Below are 26,188 nucleotides of genomic sequence, written 5' to 3'. Positions count from 1 at the left end.
TTCAGCAAAAAATGGAAATCGGCAGATTTAAAATTGCATTATCACTTTTTGTTATCTGTAGAAAAAACACTCACTGACCCCCTGTAAACATTATAGGGACTTTGAATTTTGTTCAGTTCATGAGAAATCTCAACAAACAGAATCCTGAAGTCGAATTTAGAATTTAGCTTTATTGCTACAATATTTCAGGATTTGTTGTCATAGCAACTGATATTCTGCATATAAAACAAAGTGGAAATGCAACTCCGACTAATATTTATTTATTTTGCTGGTTCCAATAGTCTTCCATGGTTATTATGCACTATTGATGCTTTAATGACAGTATTGCAAAATAATTTATCCGTTTTCTCAATAGATTTTTTGCAAAAAAATACGCATATTTCATCTGTAGCCAATGGGAAGATATAGAAAATGCAAAATTTTGCATCTTACTTTTGGCGGGAAAGCGGTGGCGTTCAGATGGACTTAAGGATGCTGTGTAGGTTTTTTTGCTTTGAAACCCAAAATTCTACTTTTTTGTATTTTTCAATGCTTGACTACAAAGAGCAAACACTCAGTAGGAAAAAAAGTGATTTGGATGTTTTTATAGGGTGTAAAAATCAATTTTTGTTAATTAAAAACAAAAGCACATGTCATTGTTTTGAAAGCTATGTTTTAATTAATCAGCCAAAGACATAATTGACAGATAATTTGCATAATAGTCACCACCCATAGCAAATATAAACAGTCTCTTGCATTCAGTACAAGCTCAGACTAGTAATACAAGTATTAATTTCGTTGAATTTCTCGCTCTTCAAACAGTCGATTATGAAACCGTCTTGGGGTCGACTATGACAGTGACGAAAGAAAACGAATCCAAAGAAATTTGGAGAAGAACGTTGACAGTATGTAAAGCGATTATTATTAAAATTTAATCATGAAAGGTACTAACGTTAGTACCTTCCACGATTTTATCGACTAGACCATGGAGGTATAAACAGAATGTAGAAAATTTGAGACATCTGCGTTTATGGTGTGTTATGGTGAGTTGGCATTCCGGGCGTTGACGTACGTATGATCCATCGGGAATTTATTTTACAATTTAGCGTCAATATTTCTCTGAAATTAACGTGCTTTCTTTCATCCGCACATTAAAGGCGAATCTACAAGTTATCGTGTTTCTGCTGTACGTTTCGACAACAACGATAATAAATCTTGTGTTGTGTTTGATTGTATTGTAAGATTTGTAGAAATTAACGGGCGTGTTTCATTGTAGCATGACTGACTTCGTGGACCTCACATGAATATATCACTCTCCTCTATATAAAAGAAACGATTAAGAAGAAAGCGACGAACTCTGGGGGAATTATAGAAGCGACGTCCTCCCTAGGGATCCGGAAAACATGTATATGATGTATCCGACACTTCAGACAGCACCAACACAAGCTGTTGATTGCGCTTGAAGAAGTGCGATAAATAAATAAAAAACTACTGTTTTGCATCGTATTGTGCCATTTTACGCGGTTTTAGACAACCATTCATAAAATAGGCCACACTTGTCTAAGGTTGGTGAACTGGAAAGCTTGTTTATAACCTATGAACAGTATACATCGTATATTGTATACGATGTGCATGGCGCCGACGGCGGCATCAGACCTATGAATAAATGATAACTTTATTTATCATTGGAAACTTGTTTGGCAAGGAGTCACATGACAATTCTATATACAACACAGTTTACGAGACTAGAGGGAGATTATACCATTAGCAAAACAGTTACAAAAACAGTTTTAATTATTCGTTATTTGCTCAATTTTGTCCGAATAACATTTCTGCCTCGCATTTTAGTGGGTAATTGTAAGCGAATTTAAAACGAGTTTAATAGTGATTCATTTGCATATGATATCTATATATGTGTGACCCGTGATACCCATTATGCTGATTATAGTTTATGGTGAGTCTGATGTTTTATATGTGTTGTTTTAATAGCAATAATATATGTTATGGCTTCCCAGTCCAATGTGATATGGAAATCACATTGCACATGTCAGCTATCTGGGAGACTGCAATTAACATTCTACGTATCAATCTGCGTCAACAATAAATAGTAGATAGATCCCGAACTCTAAATGAGAATTTACAGTCTTACGTGAATAGGATATCATTGTTGCTGTCAGGGTTGTCTCCAGATTTCAAGAAAGGCAACACATTGGCCAATGATCAATTATAAGACGTATTCTCCGAGTATACTGGTCTGTGTATGCACCAGAAGACAATGAAGGTGTTATAAATGAAGATGGGGTCTCGCAGAGATTTATTGCCCGCGTGACGTATGTTTCACATGACAATGAGAGACTAAAGTTTATACGCTCTATGTCAGGACAGTTAGAAGTAAACAACGATGTGCACAGTATGGGTGTATCCGGTATTGTAGAAATGTTAGACTTGCATACATTTTTTTCAATAAATTAAAATATAGGAATGTGTAAATGGCGAAAGCCGGGTTACCGCGCAATAAACCCGACTTTCGCCATTTATACACTCCCATGTTTTAATTTATTGAAAAAAAAACACACACACAAAAACACAAGAGACTGTATGCAAGTCTATATCAATGTGTATTTTCATGACATTGGCATCAGAGAGCTTAGCGACGAGTTGTGGTGTATCGTGATATCAACAGGTGCAGTCAATAGAGCTTTTCCGAGAAGATTTGTTGAGGACAAGAAAAGAATTCTATTTCTCGAGTGCAAAAGAAAATTTTGAAATTTTCTAAGAGCATGGGGAAATTATGTGCATTTTTTTTTGAGATTTCGGTATTTAAAGTAAAGTAACACTATGCACATTTCTGGACAGACGAAATAGCGGCACCAGAGGGGTGGAGACTGACTCGATGTTAGATTTAAATGGTACTATTATAAGTATATTTTTATGCTACAGACACTTGTTTATAAACTTTTGACCGAAATGTCACATCACCCATATGCTTAGTAATGAGACAATACTGACAGATGACGAAGAGTACTCGGGTCATATGTCTCTGCAAGTCGGCAATAAATCATGCCGAACTGAGGAAAGTGTTTATGTTCGTCGGAGTATTTCGGGTCAGTCCCGGGTCACTTCGTCCTTTCTTTCCAACACTATTAACTCTGTATTGTTAGTGAAGACACATACACAAACTTGCATTATTTCGTCAGTTCGAGACACTATTATTTAGACTCCTCTCTACATTTAATTATTTTATATTGATTCAAATCAAATGCACGATTCTTTCTGATTCCGGAAGAAAATATGACGAGTTGATGAGGGCGCCAAACACAATTTTGTATCTCATACAATGGATAATGTAAAATAATGACTCGAACTCGTTACTATGGAAATTGAGACATAGAACTGGTCATTTGTAAACCTGTATTACAGGCGATGCTTTGGTTTCATATATGCAACATTAATTCACGTACTATCGTCATGGTTACGTACTAAATATGTACGTGTGTCTAAATATGCCGCAGCTGTGTGAACACACACTCATAGACTAGTAATTTACGACTATCCCGGAGTTTTAGTAGTAATCCCATGAATATATTAGTACAGTTTTCAACATTGTGTTAAAGCGCGATGGTCGTCGCGCAGCGCGTGTTCGAATTTCATGTAAATAAACAATGTATTTTACACGCGTTGTATACGTCGCTATGAGTCCCATATCGAACAGGAAGCGGCGCGACGGCTGCCGCCCTTTAAATTTATTGAACAAAATGCGATTTAGATGGGTTTAGCTCGAAGCCTAGTCCTGCTTACAAGAATTTTTGTTTGAAAATAAAAGACTATTTGTCACTGCCTTTTTCTTAATTTCTGCATTTTTGTTAAAGTTCGACAAAACAATCGACATTGTAAGCAAGTTTGTTAATCCGCAAATTGTTGAGCGGTGTCGATGTTTTGAATTATCATGACAGGCGCCCAGCGAAGTCATTTTTATGTCACAGTTCTACCATGATTATTTAGATAGGGAATCTCAGGATCAGTCTCAAATTGTCTTTGATAGGAACTGAGGTCGAGTGATCCTCGGTTTCACAGAATTGTACGCAGTTTAGTACCCATAACAAATAACAAATTACAATTTTATGACATTTTTGTGGAAGATGTACTTCAATAGCAAGTTAGGTCATAAGTGCAGTCTAATTCTTTAAGTCAGTTTTGCTCGGTTAAACCACAGTCCCTCTATCCCTCTAGAGGGACTGTGGTTAAACCAATGATGTCTGCTCCAACTGGCATCCAAAATTGATGGCACGTGATTGGTTGTTAATTTTGCATTATCCCTGTGGACAGAGATCGGGGTCTATTATAAAACAAATATTTAGCATGTGTCCCTTTTTGGTAGCGCGCATATTTTGACGAACAGATTCATAGCGATACATAGAAATTCAGCGATTGAAATTTACTACGGTCCGCCCTAAACGAGGGAATTACTCATTTTGAGACTGTGCGGCGGTCCGCCGACATTTATCACAATGACAGATGTGTAAATAATGTTCAAAGACCAAGATGTAGACATAATCTATTTTTGTTGGCAACGTATATGCACGGTAACCGTGGTGTATGCGACAAACCTGGGACCAGTGTGACATGTTTTCGACGAGCATGGGCCCAATGTGACATTTATACGTTGAGCTTGGGACCAGTGTGACATGTATGTGACAAACCAGAGACCAGTGTGACATGGGTCATTCCATGAATCAATCATGGCTTTACGAGAAGTGTTCTTGTTTATTTGATCATGAATGGATTTGACCATGAATTGACTTGATCTGCCAGTGCTTGTGTTAACGTCTCACGCGTTCCGTCTCAAAATGGCGCGTTTCTGTAATGACCATCATATATCGCCAGAGTATTACAAATGTCGAATGAGGCTGTGCTCCGAAGCTAACAGAGCATCTCTGATCAATTTGAACATATAAACTATTCGATGACTCATGAATCACGTAATTTGCGACAGTTTCAGTTCCGATGGGATTATTTTAAAACACAGGTGTTAACAGATCAAGTGATGCAATATACAGGTGTTTTTACTGAAACGAAAATATTCTGTTAATGTCTAAACAACGGTTACTTAAAAAGAGTTAAAGCGCGAGGGTCGTCGCCTGTGCACGCGCTGGAGTTGAGTCTCAAGCAACGATAACAACACACACTAAAAACGCAAAGACTTATGGGTAGACGCTTGTTTGTAAACAATGACACGCTATGTCCATCTGACGCATACGCAGGTGACGACTCCCCCGCTTTAACCAAGCCTACACCTAGTCGTTGGTGTCGATTTTGCTGTTAAAATGGCTCGGACAACATACGCTGAACATATTATGTACCTGTTTTCATTTTTTTATTTTTTTGCGACGGCACATTTATAACGCCTAAGCCTATTTGTCTCCATTTTTCCACCATACATTGGATATCATTCCTACGTGGGACACACACAGCTAAACATATGTGTTAATAAACACATGTTTACAGACACAATTTTGCGCTTGATTTTGTTGATAAATATTACTTTATCTATTATTGGAACTTGCTTTCGCCAAATTAGTTGCTTGACAATGTAAATCATCAAAAATAAAAACCCATTTTGCATAAAATTTATGACAAATGGGATAAAATAAATTACATGGGTATAAATAGTTTCTTGCCTAAAGCTGTGTTTTTCTGGAACGAAAATATTGTATTTAGCATTCCCAAAAACAATTCGGAATTATAAATTTTGTACATCTTTATAAAAAAAACAGTATTTTGGAACGTTTTTTTTTTTTTGGAATTAAAGAAAACACTAGAGTGCATGTTATTCTTACTTGTACGTACATTGTATATGTAAATCGCACGCGCAACAAATACACCACAGAACAGAGGAGTGTTGCGAGGGCGTGGTCCGAAACAACTCTTTGATTCATTTGATAATTTAATTTATTCAAATTAGTCTCTAACCACTCAGTGGCCAGGACCTCACCTGCTTTACGACTTCACTGCTTAAAATAACTCAGCAACACACTAAAACGTTCAGGCCAGCTGCTTTGCAGTTTGCAGTGAGAAGTTATGGCCAGTAATATCACCAGCTGCAACACGGTGGCTAATTGCCTATTCACACAGTCAATCACTTGGCCGGTGTACAAAGGCGGAAAACAAAAGAGTGAAAAAAACCTCCACAATATAAAAACTGCATTTCTCTCTATTCTGTGTTTAAAAAAAACATGGTGAGGTCACGTCGCCAAGAAGAAGCAGATAGGTGTCAATTGAGAGACAGGTATGGCGGAAAGAGGACAGGATACGATGGAAAAAGGCAGGATATGATTAGAGGTAAAATGCGGTGAGAGACGACAGAGTGCGGTATGGAGCAGCCGGGTGTTGTGGGAAGACAGGAATGGAAAGAGGCAGGGTACAATTGCAAGAGGCATGGTAAGATGGGAAAATGTGGGGTACAGTGGGGAGAGGCAGAGTATGGTGGGAATAGAAAAGGTATGGTAAGAAAAGGTAGAGTAGGTGGGGAAAAGGGGGTATGGTGGAAGAGATAGGGTGGGATGGGTGGAGAGACAGGGTATGGTGGTAAGAAGCAAGGTACGATGGGAAGAGGCCACAGGGAAGAGGCATGAGGTAGGAAGAAGCGGATTATGGTGGGAAGAAGATGAGAATAGGCAGGGTACAGTGGGAAGAGGCAGGGTAAGTAAGGTAGTTATTTTATTTATTTAATTATTCATAATTATACAGAAATACACTCACTGTACAAACACGAAACACCGTGGTAACCAGACTACTCATACTTGCTATTATACTGGAATGCTTAACAATAACTTTATTGTTATCGTATGGTGTTGACTTGAAAAGTTCAATAAAGTACGCTGTACGAAATAATAAATAATCATGCAGAATATGTTTTCTTATTTTGGTAATTTTTTAATAATTGTAATGATTCTCTTATGTTGAAACAGGTATGTTTTTACTTTTACACTGTCGGTATTATTCAATATTGCTATCATGATTTTTTTAAACTGTAGTGATATCAATCTTATATTTGTCTCTTTAAATAATTGATTTCTTTCATTTTCGTAGTGTTCATCAGTCAGCTTCACTTTGCACACTGTACACTTTATAATACACACATCTCGATGTTTGTAGCGCACCACTTCAATTTGTAGAATATGGGCACTTAATTTTGTTAAAGCTGACCTGTGGTTTGTATGTTATATTATAGGCAGGTGAAATATTTGTTATTAAAGGAAACATCAAGCCAAACAACATAATGACCTCTCGAGAAAAAGCTCCACAAATGTAGGAGAATGTAATTTACAGTTTTTCTATATCAATTTTCATTCTCAATTTCTGACAACAAATTATATGATGTCATACTCTGCCCATAATCCTTTGCTGAAGAATCAAGATGGCAGACTACATAAATTGATAAAAAGTTGAATATCTAGAGAATAAAAAGTGGTATAAAAAAACTGTAAATTGCCTGTTCTTACATTTGCTAAGCTCTTTTATCTGGGAGTATAATGTTGTTAGCATTGACTTTCCCTTTAACATTTTGTATGTGCGCAATTAGTTTGTACGGCTGACCCCTTTATTTTTACCATTATAGATTTTTATTTACTATCGATTTCAAATGACTTTTTAATTCCTCGGTAGTCATGTTATTATTATTAGTGTGACTGTTTTCTATGTTATATCCTTGATCTCTAAGCGACCTAAAATGTATTACAACCCAGTAATTGTTGTCTCATCTACAACAGGGGATTTCTTATGTTTTTTAATTATTGATAGCGGGGATGAATGTCTAGTTGAGAAATATCATGGTCTAGTCCAGCAATTGTTTTTTTTTCTAATTCTTCCCCCAATGTATCTGATTCGTTCTTTTTTAGGTTTTTTAAGTGTTCTTGTCACTTTTGATTAGCAGATTTTTATTGTCATTATTGTTTTGACTTTCTTCCAATATATTTATCAGTTCAAATTCTCACCAGGATATGAAATGCTGATTGTATATAACTTGGCCAGCGAGACTTTCTTATAGTTTGTTCTCTTTTTTTTACAATGTGTAAATATTTTCGATTTAAATTGTAAATTCTATTCCGAACTCTTTATTGCATGGATTACGAGATAATTTGAACTTCTTTTTTGAGATTCACTAGTGTAACACTATTGTATATTTTGTGGGTATTTTTTTATTTATTTTCCTATTTGTGTGTTTTCTATAGGTTTTTACTAGTTATTAGAGATTAAATCCGTTACTGTATTTACTGCCTGTTGTGCATTGTTAAAGTCATTGGCAGCATTAAAAGTATCCATTAAACTGCTTGCATGGCAAGGCTTTAATAAAAAATATAAATGTTGATACTTCAAATCATGTACGAATATTGTTTAACTACCATCTGCAAATGTAACACTCTTAGAGTTCTTTAAAGCATTTGATATTTGTAAAAATAATACAAACATCAAGTTTGCGGTGAAAACAAATACAAAAAAGCTTTATTTCGTAAATCCTTAAATACATGCATAGATAATGATTGAATATGGATATCAAGGAACACGTACATTAATCACGTGACGTCAACTGTAAAGTGATGCGTCACAACAAGCTATTACAGTCAATGGGTGTCAGTTATCGCGCCCTCGTCGACGGATTCGCATGCTGCATGTGTCCGAGCGAGTCCGTCTTTGAGGGCGTAATAACATGCACCAACAAAATCAATCTCGTCTGTGTACTCGAGTTTTGAAAAAGGGGCTGACCATTTGTTTTTGTTTCTTGTTTAAGGTAAATAAAGACTTGCAAATCGGATCTAAGAGAGGTAAATTAAGTTTAAAATTTTCAACAACTTACGCCCATGAACAGCGTGTAAAAGGAGTGTACTAGAGCTTGAATAATAGAATTGTGCATATACGTGGGCAGAGTTCAAACATCAAATGGTCTGCCCCAATGAAATAAAAAACAACGAACTACTGAACACGAATGTTATTCTTATACAATTATTTACGGAAAGATATTGCACAAAGTTTATGAAAAATTTATGCAAATTACAGAAAATGTAGCCGCAATACCTAGAGATACGAAATTTACGTTAATAAGTAATTATATCAATTTAAAACAATTTAGTAAGTGAATAAACTCAACACTCTGGCAAATTTTTCTAGTCTAGTCTGTAGGGCGCCATCTACGTGGGTTGGTTTGTAATGCAATATAAACGAGAGTAAATATACAGGCAATTAGTAAAATGGTGCGTGGTGGCAATATTTTCAAATAAATATGATTAACATTTATTATATTATGTAATTAAGATAAACAGTCTAGCGATGCTGGTCGCCAATTGTTTGTAATGTCCAAGCGTCCCACTTGTCACGCAGTGCGTTCAAATATTTTACAAGCGTTGTAGACGTCATGTTTAAGATGACGCGGCGCAACGACTGCTGCGATTTAATATACAATGTACAAAAGCGCTGTTCAGAGCACTTAGTTTCAATACAACAAAGCAGAATACGCATCCAATCGCATGGCAAGCTGAAATAACGATAGACCAGCGTAATGAACAGTTACCCCATTCATGCTTATATAAAATATTTCAATAATTACTGAGATAATTAATTATTCATTATCATAACCCCTATGTTTAAGCTCATTTTGTATTAAGTAAGGTGCATTATAACTCAAAACACTGGAGATTTGTAACTACATTATATAATGATGGAAAAGTTGTTTACGATTCTACAAATAAGTGTTTCTTTCACATTTTTTTTCCTTTCCATATCGTATTCGTATACATCACTTGCTCAGTGTCAACTGACTTGGAACGATCGCCAGGGGGAGCACTTTCGTTTCAAATTCTTATAGTCCAGACAAGGATTGAAGACCTGCTTCAATTCAGAACAAAAAATGTCTATGACATTCTATAAAAACAATAAGTCGGGAAAACTGCCCTAAACCACGTCGTGTAAATGAAATAAACTCCCATTCAGCCCTTAGCGAGATAGTCACTTTTTCTGGGTCACATTAGGAAGTGCCGAAGGTATGCCTATACGTGCTTTTGACTCGTCCACTTTGTAACCGTTGCGTATTCATCTGTCCACCGTAAGACGATTGCTGTATTTGTAACGGGATTTTAAACTCACGACTGCCTATCTCCGTATTCGATGGCACATCAATTCGTAAGTTTGTCATCACGCTACTCGTTGACTTCTTCGGCTGAAAATGCTTAACGCGTCTGATAACGATAACGTTGCCGCCCTCTTCGGTGTCGATTTCGGTTTTGAAAGTCGCGGCGTTATCTTCGTTGATTTCTTGCATTACTCGCGGTGATTGCGTGATCGTTATCGGTATTTCTCTGCTATTCGTTGATATATGTCTAGTTACCACAGGATTATCTGTAGTTAGTATTGGTATACTCCTAGTTACGATTGGTATGTCTGTTGTTATGTATGGTGTGTATCCGGTTGTCACGGTTGTCAGCGGTATCTCTCTGGTTATCAGTGGTGTAGTTCTGGCGTGTAATTGTATCTGCTTAGTTTTATCTGAATGGTCTACATTACCGATCTGTGTTTTAAACGTAGTTGTAACGCGCTCAGTTTTAGACGTCTCGCCTTTGTCTCTGCCCTGTGGCATATTTGCATTTTCATCGCGAGACTCGACTTTACTCTCATCATTACTTGTGGGTAGCTTTTTAACACTTTTTACCACGATTTTGAGACATTTTGAACTTTTTGTTGATCCATCTGGCATTTGCTTGAGTCTATTTTCTTTAACAAACATAAAATCGCCATATTTTGCACCTTTTGGTACCGCTGATTTAGGTGAAGGAGCATCGTCGGTGGACTTTTCTGTCTGTTGTAATTCCTTGAAAAGATTTTGTACATTGTTCGTCTTTGCTGACAGCACTACTTTAGATGCTGACAACTGTTCAGTCTGGGCGAGAGGTTCGCAAACGCGGGCAGGTGGATATTCCTTGGCGCTGTGTGTTTCCGCGTAAGGATCGCTACCAACACAGTGACGGCGTTTGGGGGACACCTCCTCTTTCTGCTTCAATTCTTCTGGAGTTAAGCTCCACCGTCTTCCTATTCCATATCGCCTTGGAAATGGTAAAAATTTCGGACGATTATCGTGTATTCTCATTTCTGGCGGACAACTATGCTCACGGCGATAGACTTGACTACGAACTGGTTGCATGAGAACACCCGTATCGCGTGGTATGTCAATATCGGGTGAGATGATGTTAGCAATTTGTGGCGCCGGGGTTCTTCTTTGTTTTATTTTGGACGTGATTGTCGTCCGTGAAGGTTTCTTCATGCCCCTCACAGGATGCATAAGTTGAAAACCTTCATCCATTGATAATGATCTCAGGAATCTTTCTGACGGGGAAAGATGTTCCTTTTGAAGTTCTGTGTCGTTTATGTATTTCTTCCTACTACGCCCTCTGCCACGAGACGGAGTCAGTAGTTCGTCGTCAGATTGTGCCGATGGTACGACAATGGCGGTTCGTGGTACACTCGTTGGCCTGTCGTGGTGAATTTTACTATAAACCGCTTCAACAGGTACATAATCTTCTTTTTTATCTCGAACTTCCTCGGAATGTTTCATGTCGATTTTTTTTTCAGATTCTCGAGGTGGATTATTCAACCCTTCATTGTCGATTAGCGAATAGGGCGCTACTTTATTGATCTTACGTGGCAGCGATTTGCTGGTATTTTTCTCATTTGATGATTTCTCATCTGTATTTTGTTTATCTTTCCACCATCTCTTGAGCTCCCTAACTTGTGTGGCAAGTTGTTTTCTGTCCGGTTCATGCGATTCTTCAAGTCGATTTTCAACACCTTTTTCAGAAATGACGATTTTCCCCTTTAAGTTGACATGCTGTTGTTTCTGTAAAAACTTATTAGCGACTAGGTTCTTGGCCACCGGACTTGATTTTTGGTGGTTGTGACGATGATGATGATGGTGAATGGGGCATTTATTTTTATTATTTTTGTCTGTGTTTTCTTTAATTTTATTGTCAAATATTTTCCGGCGTTCGGCGACTGGCAGCCTGATCAATAACTGTTCACTGTCCTCTCGCTCGTCACTTTTTCTGTCGACGTCCGGAATTTTCACCGGTGATTTTACATTCTCAGTTTTCTGTTTTATTTTCACTTTTTCTTCTTTGGGTTCACTTTTCTGCTGCGTGTCCGTCAAACTCTTTGCCTGAAAAGCAGCCTTCAGCTCGCGGACACTCTTTGATCTCTGGATCTCGGGTTCTTCATCAGGAGCAATTTCATCTGTGGAGATGTCGTCCACTTCGACTTCTGTCTTTACTGATTCATCTTCAGTCGTATCGCTGACGTCATGACTATCATCAGCTGATTCCGAACTTTTTCGTTCTAGTATGGGGCTCATCGGTGATGGAGGTACATCATCAATTGACGTTTCTACAATAGGACTTAATGGTACTTTATCGTTTTTAATACGTTTCTCTTCTTCTCCCTTGCGTTCAAACACCAGTGTTGGTATAAAGGGCCCTCCCTTGGGTTCGTGGTGTCCAGGGGAGTTTTCGTACACAGGACTCAGTCGTCGCCGTCTCCATAAAGCCGCATCTTCTTCACTTTCGAATTGTTTACTGTCATTTTTCGCTCTCACGTCACCATGGCTTTCGCTATTATCTTTCTCGGCGACGCCACTACTGTGGGTTTCGGCGAAGTTGAAGAAATTGTCCCGCTTAGTATCGTCTGTCTCGTCATCGCTCTCGGAAAGCGATGACGAGGAAGAACTTCTGGATGAACAAAACGATTTGACACTTTCAACACTTTCAGTTGGTGAGGGGGGACAACAAGCACACCTGCCATGATGATGTGAAGGTTCATGTTCATCCTCGCTGGAACTCCGGATGTCAATACTGGAATCGTAGTTATCTTCCTCGCCGCTGATTGGTGGAGATATATATAGACTGCCGGGCCTCATTGGTCGGCCGTATGAAGAGTCTGACCGGGAATAGTAACCAGAATCTAACGAATTTGTAGGACAACTTGCTCTTCTGAGTTCCCTGCTTCTGTCTTCTGATATATAGTCGAAATCATCGTCTAATGAACCCGCAGAACTCGGGTTGGTTGTTTGACTATCGTCATCTGATTCGTATTCAAATTCTACGTCACTAACGTCGCTGAGGGCGCCAGAGTCTTTCATTTCATTAAATGTTCTGAACATAGTTGCAACTTGGCGAGAAAGGGTGTCACCGGAGGCACGTAGTCCAACCTTCAAAAATAAAAACAAAAACAGAATGAGAACAAACTATTGTTTTGATTCACCACAATATTGTCATAATAATATCATTGCATGGAGCGTAACTGTGAAAAATGTTTGTTGTTTTAGCAGCGTGGAATGGGCCACACGAAAACTCCGAGTCCAGGATTCAGTGAGACTTTAGGCCCCTTGATGAGTGAGAAGCAATTGTTTACTCTGAGAATCGGGGATTCACTGTAATTTATAGTTGTCTGTGTGAACAGAACATGTATGTCTGCTGCTAAATTGTCAACATACAGTAAAGTATGATGTGATCTTTGACATTACAACGAACTATTAACTCTCAACAAGTGCCAACGTGCCAGGCAACCTAAGGTTACCCGTTGCGTTGACAACAACACTGGTACCAATTTCAAGACTGACGACACACACGATGAGCTGTTTTCACAAAATATCAGTGACCTTTGTGACCTTGATTAATGTAGAATTACTTCTCAATTTTCTCTTATATTCTGAAGATAGACAAGAAGAAGTTTCCAATTTTCAAATAATTTGTAATAAAATGGATGCCAGGAAGAGTAATTAAATTATTTCGCACTAAAGTTGTGACACAAGTTGCATTTATATTGTATTTTGTCCAAATTCGTCGATATTGTGAAACATATCAGACCTTTTGTTGATGTTTGACACTCGTGATATTCTGTGTGATTTATTTCTGTTCATTGTTAGTAGTTGGTTAACAGAACGAACAAGATGGCGGAGTTGCTGACATACTCGGACAAACATACCACGTGCCAAAAAAGTGTGCTTTATTAATAACAATGTGAATTTTTACATCCCAAGAGGATAATTCTGAATTGGGTAAATGGATTTAGAGAAGAAGTTAATTTCTAGACCGCGGTAATATGTATGGTCACGTGATAAGGTCGTAGCCATATCTATGATATAATATCACACATCTCCCCAATACAGTCCGGTTTGTACGTACTCATTAGTATGGACTCAAATACGAATAGAAAATTTTGGCATGTTCACTTCAGTTAATTTAATTACGTGAAACATAGTTCTTGATTAGTAAACTACTTAAGATCATTACTAGGTACAAACGATTAAATGAATGTCGTCTTTTATACTCGTTTATCACATCCACGGACTGGCTCCATCGAGTTAGTTAAACCGATTTTACATCCGTCATTAAACACATTATATCGGGGATATATGTGAAAATGTTGTAATGTAGGTAATGCGAGGCAATGAAAACTGGACGTTAAGTTATGAAGTTGTCATCTTAAATTGCAAAAGCATGTGTACATACATAATGGTACAGGGGGGAACATTCACATATCACGGAATGGTTCCACGTGCAGAAGAAGAATGTTAGCAAAGTAGCAGGAATGTCCACAAGTTGACCTTTCATGACCTAACAAGGATAGGTGCCAGGCGACTTGCAATTATATGTGTTGATTTGTATTTTCAGAGTATGGTGACGTGCACGTAATGACACCATGGCGACATGGCTGGATCCAACAAGTTCAAAACGTGACGGTGACGATCATGTTATCAAAAATGCGTAGATATAAATACCACAGATCGTGCGATCAATCAAGCTTTTATTATTAAGCATGTTATTTTATCATTATGAACAAACTATTCACAACGAGTCCAGCTAGCTAATATAACTAACAACTAGTATCAGCAACATACTAGTCATTAACCGCTAAAAATGCCTACCATAAGAACTTCCCTTCGGAATTGCCGATCCCTATCCTCGAGAGTTTTTTTCCCAAAATCGACATCTGGAGAAACTTGTGTCACTATGACAAAATTGAAAAAGACCAGGACATGAAATCTCGTTTGGTTTTTTGTTCGTTTTAGGAATGAAATATTAAAGTTAATAACGGGTGGCTCACATTGCACATGTGATATCCGAATAAATTCTTTAAGCATTTCGATCATACACCATCTGACTAGATGAGAGCAGTGGAATGGGTAACCGGACACCGAGGTATTATTGCGCACAACATATCGATCGTAATAAATTGGGGTTATTTTTAACTCTCAGGTCGGGCGATGTCACGCCCCGGAAGGTGGTTCCAAGCACACGACGAAAATTGTAACGTACCGTGCAGATATTTGTTTATTTGAGGTGCAATACGGAAATATTTACTCGGCGGCGAAGACAGTTAATTATCGACTGATATATCGTAAAAGAGTTCTAAAAATAACATAATGGAATGTTTAAACAGAGATGTGATCTAACTTATTATACACAATATCACCATTAACGACGGGTTAAAGGTCAAATTGAAATAAATGTTTGCCAATACGTATAGGGTGATGATTAAATTTATAGCCAGAATTTAATGACCTGATTTTTTTTAATAATGTAATGTACTCAAATCTTTTTAGAAAGTTGGCACAACATTATATAATACCCCGTTTTTCTGAAATCATTCAGGATAAGATATAACACTATCTGTCATAATTATTCCACTCTGAGTCGAAAGCTAAAAATTGAGATAATATAATATCTTCACTATAGTAACCCATGGTAATACAGACAATTTGGCCGTGACTCCATAACATATAACCAGCACAATACGCTAATCATGACAATAAACTTATTATGGCCGAGAGACTGAGTACAGTTTATTGGATACTGGTTTGGTATTTCCATTCATAAGGCCTTCTACCTTGATGCAAGATAGAAATGTCTACACATAGGCCAGGGTACTGTTTTATTGATAAGACTAATGCGTCTCATTTATAGACAATTTGTGATAAACTTGAGACAAACCACCCACAGTTGATTGTCAAATGCGTTATATATTGCCAGTGCCAGAGTAAACTGCTATTTTTTTTATTGTATTGTATATTATAGTATTGTATTCCGTGACATTTTTAAATAGAAGTAAGTAATTCCCCATTTAAAAATGGCGAATGAGTGGCTATGACAACTATTTCGACGCTGCGGGGTACAGTGTTCGTCAGAGGTGACCAAATAGATATTAACCGCAATAGCCAAGTAGACATACTACATTTCCTTTGTACAATAGGGTACTGGTTCCTTCTATTCTACACCTTTCTTTAATATTTTAACAATTTCAGTTTGTTCATGATCGCTTCAATCAACGGGAACCAAAATGGCAGCCATCAGTTAAAGTGCCTGTGAAATGGCTGCTATTTTCACGTCTAAAATTATCAATTGATACATAAATATTATTAATTTTTATGTTTCTAAGCATAAATTATTTTTTTTAAGTGAAAAAATGTGTTTTAAACTCGGTCTACAGCAACTTTATTTTTTGTATTTTAAAACGAGGCTCCTCATTAGCTATTCATTGCCATACAGAAATTCCCCTTGTGACGTCAGAAAGGGAAGTTGCTGGGCAGCTCGCATTGCCGATACGTGTAAATAAGGCAAATTTCTTGTGCAGTTTTCTCGTCTTTGACTAAATTGTCACTTATGTACTTTTTCGTCGAGGAAGAACGGGCCATAATGAACACTTGGATATCAAATTTGTTGCATGGGGTTGAGTTAGATGTGAGATATGTCCGTTCTGGTGTGGCTGGTCGCAGTAATGTCACCGTCCCCGGCGCACGTTTGTAAACTATCGCTGAACCTCGGCACTGGACAACTTTCGAGTCGGTAAGAAGTTCAAGTTTTTTTTGTTCTAGTTGAGCTTACTACTCTTTATAAAATATCTTATCGATAATTTCAAAGAGGTATGTGTGAACTCTTTATTATGCTCGATAAACTTAGATCGCGAATTTCCTCAGAAATATTGCCTGCTTCGTTCAAACGTGCATTGGCATCCATATATTGGATTTTCGTTCATGGTCGAAGGCGTGAGTGTCTCGTGTGGCCCGAATGTCATCGGCGTTTTACTTTATCACGTTTGATTTTTTTTTTTGCACAAATGAAACTCTTATTTTTTTCCACCATCAACAATTTCTGATATGGTTGTTGGAATCGGCCGACGTCTCTGTGGGCAACTCTACACACGTAAAATGCCCAATGTTTTGACCTGGCTTCCCTTCACACGAAGCGCGGGTGTGCATTACATCCGCAAGTTTCAAAATTTTAAACGTAAATTTGAAAAATGTTTGGTGAAATAAAATTGACATATTATTATGAAAAGAAAATGAAGAAAAAAAATTTAATTATTTTTTGAATAATCGTTTGAGAGGATTGGGTGGCAATTGCTTATACTTATGTACTAATTGTAAATGTGTTCAATATTTTTTTCATCCATAATTCAAACACATATATAACATAATAATAGTTGCCTTTATTATAGTAAAAAAAGATGCATCATAAAACGAATGAATTACGTATAAACAAATGCCAAATAAAGATTGTGACCTTATTTATTTTCTAAACCTCCACAGGTTAACGAGGGGATACTTGAAGTTCCTTGAAAAAGACTACAGTACTACCAGAGTGAGCAGTAACAGATTTATCAATATTTATGTCAGAGAATTATTTAGGACTTAAATTACCAAATCTTGGTTTTTCATAGATTCCAAAATCTGAAGATGTGTTTCCTTTTTTTCATTGTCACACAGTGTCACTCAATTAAAACCATATACTATAGTAATAGTAATCCATGTACAAATTATATTTTATTCACATTATTTTCCTCACATACATGTACAGACAATCCAATGTTTACATTGTCATATTTCTTTGTTCATCACAAGTCTAAATAAAATTTGTGAACTGTGTAACGTAGCCTGTTTTTTATTAGCATAATTGTTGCAGCATCTGGAAATGTATTTACACTGTTATGTGAATCTTGTAGTGTGGCAATGAACTGCCGAGACTTTGTCAGGGTGGGCATACTGGCTGTTGAGTGGCAGGGGTGCATCATCAAGTGTATGTAATACACAATCTCCTCCAACATACAAGTCTAGTGTATTGAAGAGCTCTTCTACGTAATCTGTAAATTATAATGAGAGCATTTTGATTCAACAATAGTAGATAGAAAACCATAAAGAATCATATCATACATGTTCTATTGAAGTACATGCAATTTCCAGTAGAAGCATCAAAATTAAAATAAAAAGAAAACATATTTTGACATTCTAGACGTTAAACTATAGTGATCAATAAAATAGGGAAATAACTAAAAAAAACGACAAATCACAGTTAATAAATAAATGACCGCCGCGTGGAAATAGATTCAGTTGAAATGGGTGAACGCGTCGGGTCACGACGAGGACAAGTGCGTGACTGGTGGCGTTTAATTGGATAACAAAAATAATTGAGAGCAACACACATACAGACAAATTCAGAGTGGACTCGAGTTAGCGTGATTGTCATACTTATTTACTTGGTGATAACGCATTGACAGCCAAAGCCCGGATTCTTATTCCATAAATGATTTCTAGACATCTCGACCCAAGACATTTCGACCCAAATTGAACATCTCGACCCACCGCATCGACGCGACCCTGTCTCAATGTGGCGACGCGAACCTCTATCTAGTTCAACGTTGATCGACATCTTTTGATTCGAAACATCGTGTACTATCTACTAGTATTTCCAACGCGTGTGGTCGGCGCCTTTGATTGCATTAATTTTGTTTTTTATTCGCAAAATCTATCACTGGCAGCGTTTGTTTTGACATGTCTCATAACTGAAAGTCCAAGCTGACTTTGTTTTGGCTGTAGGTATGAAAAACGGGTCGGGATTTTTTGGGGTCGAGATGTCCAGTACCCCCATAAATTATTTCGCAGATCAAGCTAGAAGGAAAGTAACAGAGGTGTGAATTCGACATTCAGCACCAATCACCGAACAATTCGAAACTTTTAGCCTGCGAAAATGAAAACAATTAGCAGTGTGTAAGGACTGCGTAATTTCCTGTTTGTCCGACGCGTCGTTTTCGTGTTACTATCAAAAATTATTGATACCTTTACATAACGCAAACTTAATTGTCTCTATAAAGCGATAATCAGGATGGCAAAACAAGTCAAATGATTTGAAACACTTACCCGACGTCTCTCTCTCTTCTGAAATCCGCCTCGGTGATCATGGGCTGGTTCGGAATCTATTTCTTTCAAAATTGTTGGTATTGCGCCAGGTTTAAGTTGTCGGCGCTTCTCTTTAAAACCTAGTTGTTTTTTCACGGCCGAAGACAGTTTTTCGAAAAAAGAATCTGACGTGAAGTGGACACTACATATGACGCTGTAAGGAGAAGGTCCACCCCAACCTTTTCTCGTTGTTTTCACGGCTTTCGTTTACTGACGTCGCACCTTCGGATCGTTTGGAAAAGTGTGAATACTTACACTATGACTATACGTATTACTGCAACCGCCCACAACACAACGTTTAACCATCACAAACGTTTGTTCTGAAAACAACTTCTAAAAACTCTCTATCTCAAAAAAAAAAAAAAAATGACAAAAAAAAGAAATGCCGACCGAAAAATGTATATCGTTTAAAAGTATGTTGAATCACGCAGTGTTATATAAGTACAGCTCAGGAGTATGGCTTCCTCTCATATTTTGGCATTTGGTGGCGCACTTTCGGCGAGAGTCGGAAATCCGGAAACAGTCGACCGTTTCAGGATAGGTGGGCGTGGCTACAGCACGAGATATATCTTAAATTTACTTGGATAGGAGTAACGATTTTGACAAAAAAAATCAATAACTGCCCACTTCAGTAGGACACGGATCTAAAATAGTTAACGTGAGAGTGGGCATTGCACAGGCACTTTAAAGTCCGCCCGCCTGATACTACGTGGTGGCGATCTGATAGGAGTTACCTAGCGAAGATATTCTTTGCAACTCACTTCCAGAATTAGGCGAATAATTCGTTTGTAGACGGACGATGAACAATGTGGTGCAGTAATGCCGATCGTGCCGCCCACGTTGCGCTAGTTTATTTTTACAACACAATCAAAACTGTCAGTAAATAAATCCAGTCATGGCGCGTGAAGAAAACATGTTCTATGGTTTATATAGTGGTCGGCTTGTTACATAGCGACAATTGACCATCTTTAAGTTGATAAGAAAACAAAGCTCAACGATATATGTAATATACTATCAAATTGCCCCAGCAATATACCATGTCAGTACTTATAAGGAAGGGCGTACATTTCCCACAGAATCGATGTAGGCGTGTTTGTGCTCGAGTCGACACACAGATATAAGGTGTGTGTTTTAAGGACAAATTTGAAGCGACGGTGAAAATAAAAGTATAAGCAACCGTTGAAGCGATGCGATTGGAAAAGGCGTAGTAACATGATATTACATCGTGACGTAAAGGCCAGTCAAGTGCATGATTCGACCGTGACGGTAAAAAAAAAAACGCTGTTGTAAACGTGAAACTAGTTATTATATAGGAAGAGTGCACGTGGCAATGATCAAGACTAGTTTATTCGATGGAATATCAGATAGTAAACAAACTAAAGCCATAACACCAATTATAATTATTTCAAATTCACATATGAAATCAGTTAGTTAGATTTGGTCAAGACCTAACACCGATATATTTAGGACGCCGTTTCACTGGTTCAGTTGAGGAACCTAGGGTGTTTACCCTCCCATATTGCAGCCACATTGAATGTTATAATCCTAACACATGTTTTCTATTAAAAACAAAACACTTAATCAACAAATTTGTTACCAGCTATTACGCAAATCTGATCCAAATCGGGGCGTTTTAATACATATACTAGATTTAACCAGGGACTCGGTAAAGCCAGGACTTGCATATAAATTATGGGTAAAGCCAGGACATATAAATGTTGACAGTAGACATTTCACAGTTCGCAGCGGCAAGTCTGTGATCAAGTCTCCCGCTAGGTAAAAATCATTTGATAGTGCATCAACCTGTAGAATGTAACTTCAGGCGCAGTCCCCCAACAAAGGACTGTGCTTCAGGCTAGTAATGGCCTGAGAAGTAGCTAATCGCCAATGGACCAGAATGGTTTTAAGAAATTGCAAAATGCTTTGACATTTACCAGAAAAACAAAGATTCTCGAACAAGGAACATTTTTCCCCCTCAAGCAACCCACCATGCAGCATCGCAATACAGCACTAAACAACACAAAATAGAATGTTCATATGTCGCATCAAACACAGAAACAACCAAATGATGTCGGATGGCAGAGTAACATTGAACTAAGCATGCGTACCTATTTCAAGTTGACGTGGTTCCTCCGAGCTGACTAAATTATCACATAGGCAGCAACGGCAGACCGAGGTCGCCTGTATCTCAGACTAGTAATAGATTCCGAGCCTCAGTATGCACACCTTATATACCTAGTACGCAGGTATCAAATTTAAACCAGTACACATACCCGCCCCTGGTATTATGACGTGACCTCCTGACAGGCGGGGTTAAGCGGGCTTAACGACTCACCGTAGAGTGATTTCACCGATTCGTAATCGCTTTCACTGTTTGACTGGCGGTACTCTGCAATGGAATGCACGTACTATTGTTTCCATGCCCGGGTATCCACTATGTCACACCTATAAAGCGTATTTCGGATTCTTCATTAGCTTTTAACTCTGCCCGATGTGATTTCCGCCGGTTATGTTGCTATAGTTATAGTTAAAAGGAATTCGGTCTAGATCCCAGGTAACGCGTGTTCATACACACTAATAAATAGAACGGACATTCCACAAATAAGAAAATCGGGGTCACTGCCAGAGACAATAACCCAAAATACCTTGCGTATTGTGTCATTTATTAACAAATCTATACCCAGGATACACCCCCTTGCCGAATATCTTTCTAAATAACTACAAACAGTGACTGTAAAATAAATGTACTTCCGGTTTTTTTATTTGACACAGTGGATACATATTCTTCATCTTTTGACCTCTGACCCCTTGTTTTTGCTGTCGTATATGTGTTCTGTTGATTACGGAGTGAGATAGTGAGACGACTGAGGTCATTATCTCAAGAACACGATATGGACAGTTACAAGGCTCTGTGTAGAGGATTATCATATTTACACAGGGGCGATTCTTTGTTATATGCGGGTCAAGAATGGCAGGAATTTGTGCCAATTATTCGCCAAACACAAAACATGTAATTGTTCGGGGTGCTCAAAGGGAAAACACTGGCTACGAAAGTCGGGGAAGCCTTCACTTGGTTTATCATACACTAGAACACAGAGTATACATAGGTTCAAAGTGCTATTTTGTTTTGTAAATGATTTTACCAGCATGACAATGTATTCAAAAAATGTCAACAAAATAACTATGTCTACACAACAACAGGTGTATGCAACCGTGCCAATACATAGCGTGATGTATTCGCTATGTTTAATGCCCCCTCCTGGCCACAATGTACAGAGGCGTGCATGCGTGAAATCAGTTTCATTAAAATAATTTATTACCATTATATTATTTCGACCAGTCAATAGAGACAACGTAAGGTGAAACATCTTGAAATACTTTGCTTGAATCCAAGCGCTACAAAAGTGGGCAAGAATTTCAAGCCGGTAGAATTCATTTCAAAATGTCAAGCGTCTATAAATGTTAATGAACAACCATCGAAAAGCGGACAGGCGAATTTTATAAACTATATCAAATGTAAACCGCGATGGGTACGTGACGTGTCACAGATGGCTTTATTCGTTGGTCTAATACATTGAAATAACCCAGACAGATTTTAAAATAAAATGTACCCCCTAACTTTCGCATTTTTTGAACTTGCGAATTGCAAAATCATAATTATTACAAAAGCTGAATCGCCTTTAATGATACAACAATAACGAGAACAAATTGATTGGTCCTGCGTCAACGACTCTTCATTTACGTGTAGTAATTTTCTTTTAAATTACTTTGGTGGTTATATAACCATTCAATGTTGCTATATTTAGACGTACCATCCCATGTTGACCAGAAATAGAACGATATTGAATGATAATAAGTTACAGCGTTACCAAGGCCAACATAAAAACATTACACTACACGACACTTTTACTGGTCACGATCTAAACAGGATCTGGCGGATTTACACGTCATTATAGGACTGGGGATGTGTTGATGTTTTCGATGATTATTCAACAGTTTGGTACAAGTGGCCTTGCACTTTCCTCTAATGAATTCCTATTGACCAATCTAGTAGTTTTATGTTAAAGCGGGAGGGTCGTCACCTGTGCACGCGCGGGAATTGAGTCTCAAACGACGATAATAACACACGCTAAAAACGCAAAGACTCATGGGTAGACGCTTGTTTGTAAACAATTACACGCTATGGCCATCTGACGCATGCGCTGGTGACGCTAATTACGTTACGCCACGTTACATCACCTCGTATCACTAGACGTGACGTGACGTGACGTGACGTGACGCCACACGTCACGTCAAACTGTAATGTTATCGTATTTGAATTTAGACATTGACTTATAGCGGAAGAATAAAACGATAATCACGTGTTAATTATAAAACATATATATATATGTATATATATGTAGTGATGGGAAAATTGGCGGTCGGAGTATTCATACTATCCCCATATCTGAGACACTGATGAGGTCACCACGTGATTCTGCGGCTATAATTAGTAAATAAATAAAACACAATGTGAGAATGCTAAGAGAGTTTTGCTGATAGTCACGGTCAGACGGAACCGATAAAAGTTAATGGCAAATATAAGGAGACTCGTGGCGACTGAAGAGTAGTACTTCAGAATAAGCCTTTTCTGTGGAATCGGTGTAAACTTCTAGGAGATGGAAATATACACGCTGTATCATATGAGAGTATAAGAAGTATGCTAAGGCTCGATTGTTACGGAAGGTTGTCACCGAAAACTTTCAAACGTTACCCGGCTATATTTACGGTACTGGGGACTCGGGTTATATAGTTTTTTTAAGTGAGCCTTGATCAATCATACTTAAAGGAAATAAGAACTGAGTGTGGGACATTCTTCACCTCAATGCCACATCGTCTCAGGAAGTACGCCTTTACTTGGCAACGTTACACTCTAAGGACGCAATGATGTCATCTAAGGGGGGGGGGGGTAAATAGAGAAACTACTCTTTACCATGGGAACAATGTTGTAACAGTACAATTGAAAACATGGACCGTCACTAGACCGTATTATGTCGACAGGATAGAATTCAAGTCTTTCTTGATGTCTGTCTGGTACGAGTTATAATTTGCACACTAGTTAATTGTTCACCGGAGCATGTGTTGGGGGATATTCTTGTTGCAAATCTACGAACCGTGAAACTGGCATCGTGTAACGATATTTGGAGGGGATTGCATGACCGCGAGCTGAACGCACCGTGTCCCGTGGTCCAATCGTAGTATGCATTTCATTTAATTCTCGGTATTATAACATCTAATGGGACTGTATAATTGAGACCAATGTGACCTTCCATCTACATGTTACAGGGAGGAAATAAGTCGTTGACCCAGACAGTGTCTGTCTGTCCGTCTAAATAATGTGTTTATGCCGAAAATATTGAACCATTAAAACATTAAAACAAAGATGTAGGCATAGACGAGTTGAGATGTAATTCTTCAATATAACTTCAGTACACAATAGATTGTTGTAGCACCTAAGAGTTTTGACAGCAACGAAGATATATTAAACCTATCCCGGTAGTAGGGGAAAAGGATCGGCTTCCTTCCCCGGTTATTCAGAAGATCAAGTTAACCAATATTGGCTGTTAAGTACATGTTTATATCTGTATTGGCAGAACATTATACTTCTAAACCTTCCTGGACTACTTTACCCTTCTCTAAACAATTTCATGTTTACGACCAATTTGCCCACTTGTTAGGAACTGATATATATAAATAAAGACGCCAATAGACGTTTTAACGATTATATGAAAAACTGAGTAAGCTCAGATTTAGACACTAACTTGATTTTTCCGCTCCCATGCATTTCGACTGTGGTTACATACCCACATACATAGATAGATAAGGAATCGCCTGTCATGGCCTCCGCTCACAATCAGCTGTTTATTACTTTACGTATTCAGACAAGTCATCCATTATTACTGAATGGTCTCATTATCACCACAGACAAGTTAATACAGATATAAATGCAAAATACTTACCAGCTCCTCTCTCAGAATTTTCAGCGACAAGTCAATTTTGGTTGAATGGAATTTCATTTTATTGTAATCTTCAGATAGTTCGGAGTCGCTTTCGTAGTCGTTTGGTAAAGCTGTGTCCCCATGTCCTTCCGAATACTGGTCTTCACCCGGTACGTGTTGTTTCGTTCCCTCAGCAAACGAGTCGTCTGCCATTTTTCAGCGATAGGTGATGAATTCAGCGAAAAGAAATCCCAAAGTAGTGGTCAATAAATAAGAACAGAAGAGCAGATACAGCGCTTTAGTGAAATTCAAAGCCAACTTTTGGTGTGTGTTTACGACGCGTTTAAATTGTTGGCATAGTTGTGAAGGGCCCGAGTTAGTCAGTGGACGTGCTGCGAATTTCATTCGTTGGCTGTCTATTTCGGAGTATGTAAATGCAACTGGCGTGTCAATTTCACTAGTTCCTGATACACAACACCGTGAGTAATCCAGTAGGAATCAGCTTCAACGCGCTAGTACATTTCACTCTGACGGACAACTCGAAAACCGCCAATCACAGCAAGGAACAGAGCGACGCCGCGAACTTTTTTTCCTTACGTAAACGGAGTTTGAAAACACGTACAGTCAAATCACCAACCGTCCCGTTGGAATTGTCTGTATACTTCTTCTTTGCGCCCCGCGAAACGGTAAATTAGGTTTAAGCGAAAAACTGTTTAAGGTGGGACACACCGGTGCATAGGAATGAATCACAAAGGATGCCTTGTCGTCACCCGAACGCTTTGTGTGACTGAGACGCAAATCTGAAAAGCCGGCTTCCGGGTGAATACACCACAAAAATGGTGCAAACAACGTCAACTTTTAACACTGTGACATTTCGCTTTGTAAATAGCTGCGAAAACGCGGCAAGTGTCTTTACGTGGAAATATGCGCCATGTACTAAAATGGTATCAAGACAATGTACGTC

The 26,188-nt window shown here is 38.2% G+C and overlaps 1 protein-coding gene and 1 long non-coding RNA gene across 2 annotated transcripts; one reads left to right on the top strand and one right to left on the bottom strand.

The window, feature by feature from the left end:
- Positions 1-8,452: 8,452 nt before the first annotated feature.
- Positions 8,453-26,007, bottom strand: LOC102801801 (uncharacterized). Its single transcript, XM_078013283.2, has 2 exons — positions 25,246-26,007; positions 8,453-13,222 (listed from the first exon to the last, which is right to left on the bottom strand). Exons 1-2 carry the CDS (start codon positions 25,435-25,437, stop codon positions 9,998-10,000), a joined length of 3,417 nt encoding a protein of 1,138 aa, XP_077869409.2. The 5' UTR covers positions 25,438-26,007; the 3' UTR covers positions 8,453-9,997.
- Positions 16,567-17,941, top strand: LOC146747851 (uncharacterized). The gene is made up of 2 exons (XR_014928987.1): positions 16,567-16,859; positions 17,603-17,941. It is a non-coding gene; the product is annotated as an uncharacterized LOC146747851 (long non-coding RNA).
- Positions 26,008-26,188: the final 181 nt, after the last annotated feature.

Source organism: Saccoglossus kowalevskii, chromosome 3 (assembly GCF_978046115.1).
Source record: "Saccoglossus kowalevskii chromosome 3, keSacKowa6.1, whole genome shotgun sequence".
Lineage (NCBI taxonomy): Eukaryota > Metazoa > Hemichordata > Enteropneusta > Harrimaniidae > Saccoglossus > Saccoglossus kowalevskii.
This window is presented reverse-complemented; position numbering and strand designations above follow the sequence as displayed.

What these genes read in the sequence shown, in the direction of transcription:
- LOC102801801 (XM_078013283.2), bottom strand. Translation starts at nt 25,437, where the DNA reads ATGGCAGACGACTCGTTTGCTGAGGGAACGAAACAACACGTACCGGGT. An exon ending in AAATTCTGAGAGAGGAGCTG is followed by an intron (nt 13,223 to 25,245) that starts GTAAGTATTTTG and finishes TTATTTTTGAAG; the next exon opens with GTTGGACTACGTGCCTCCGG.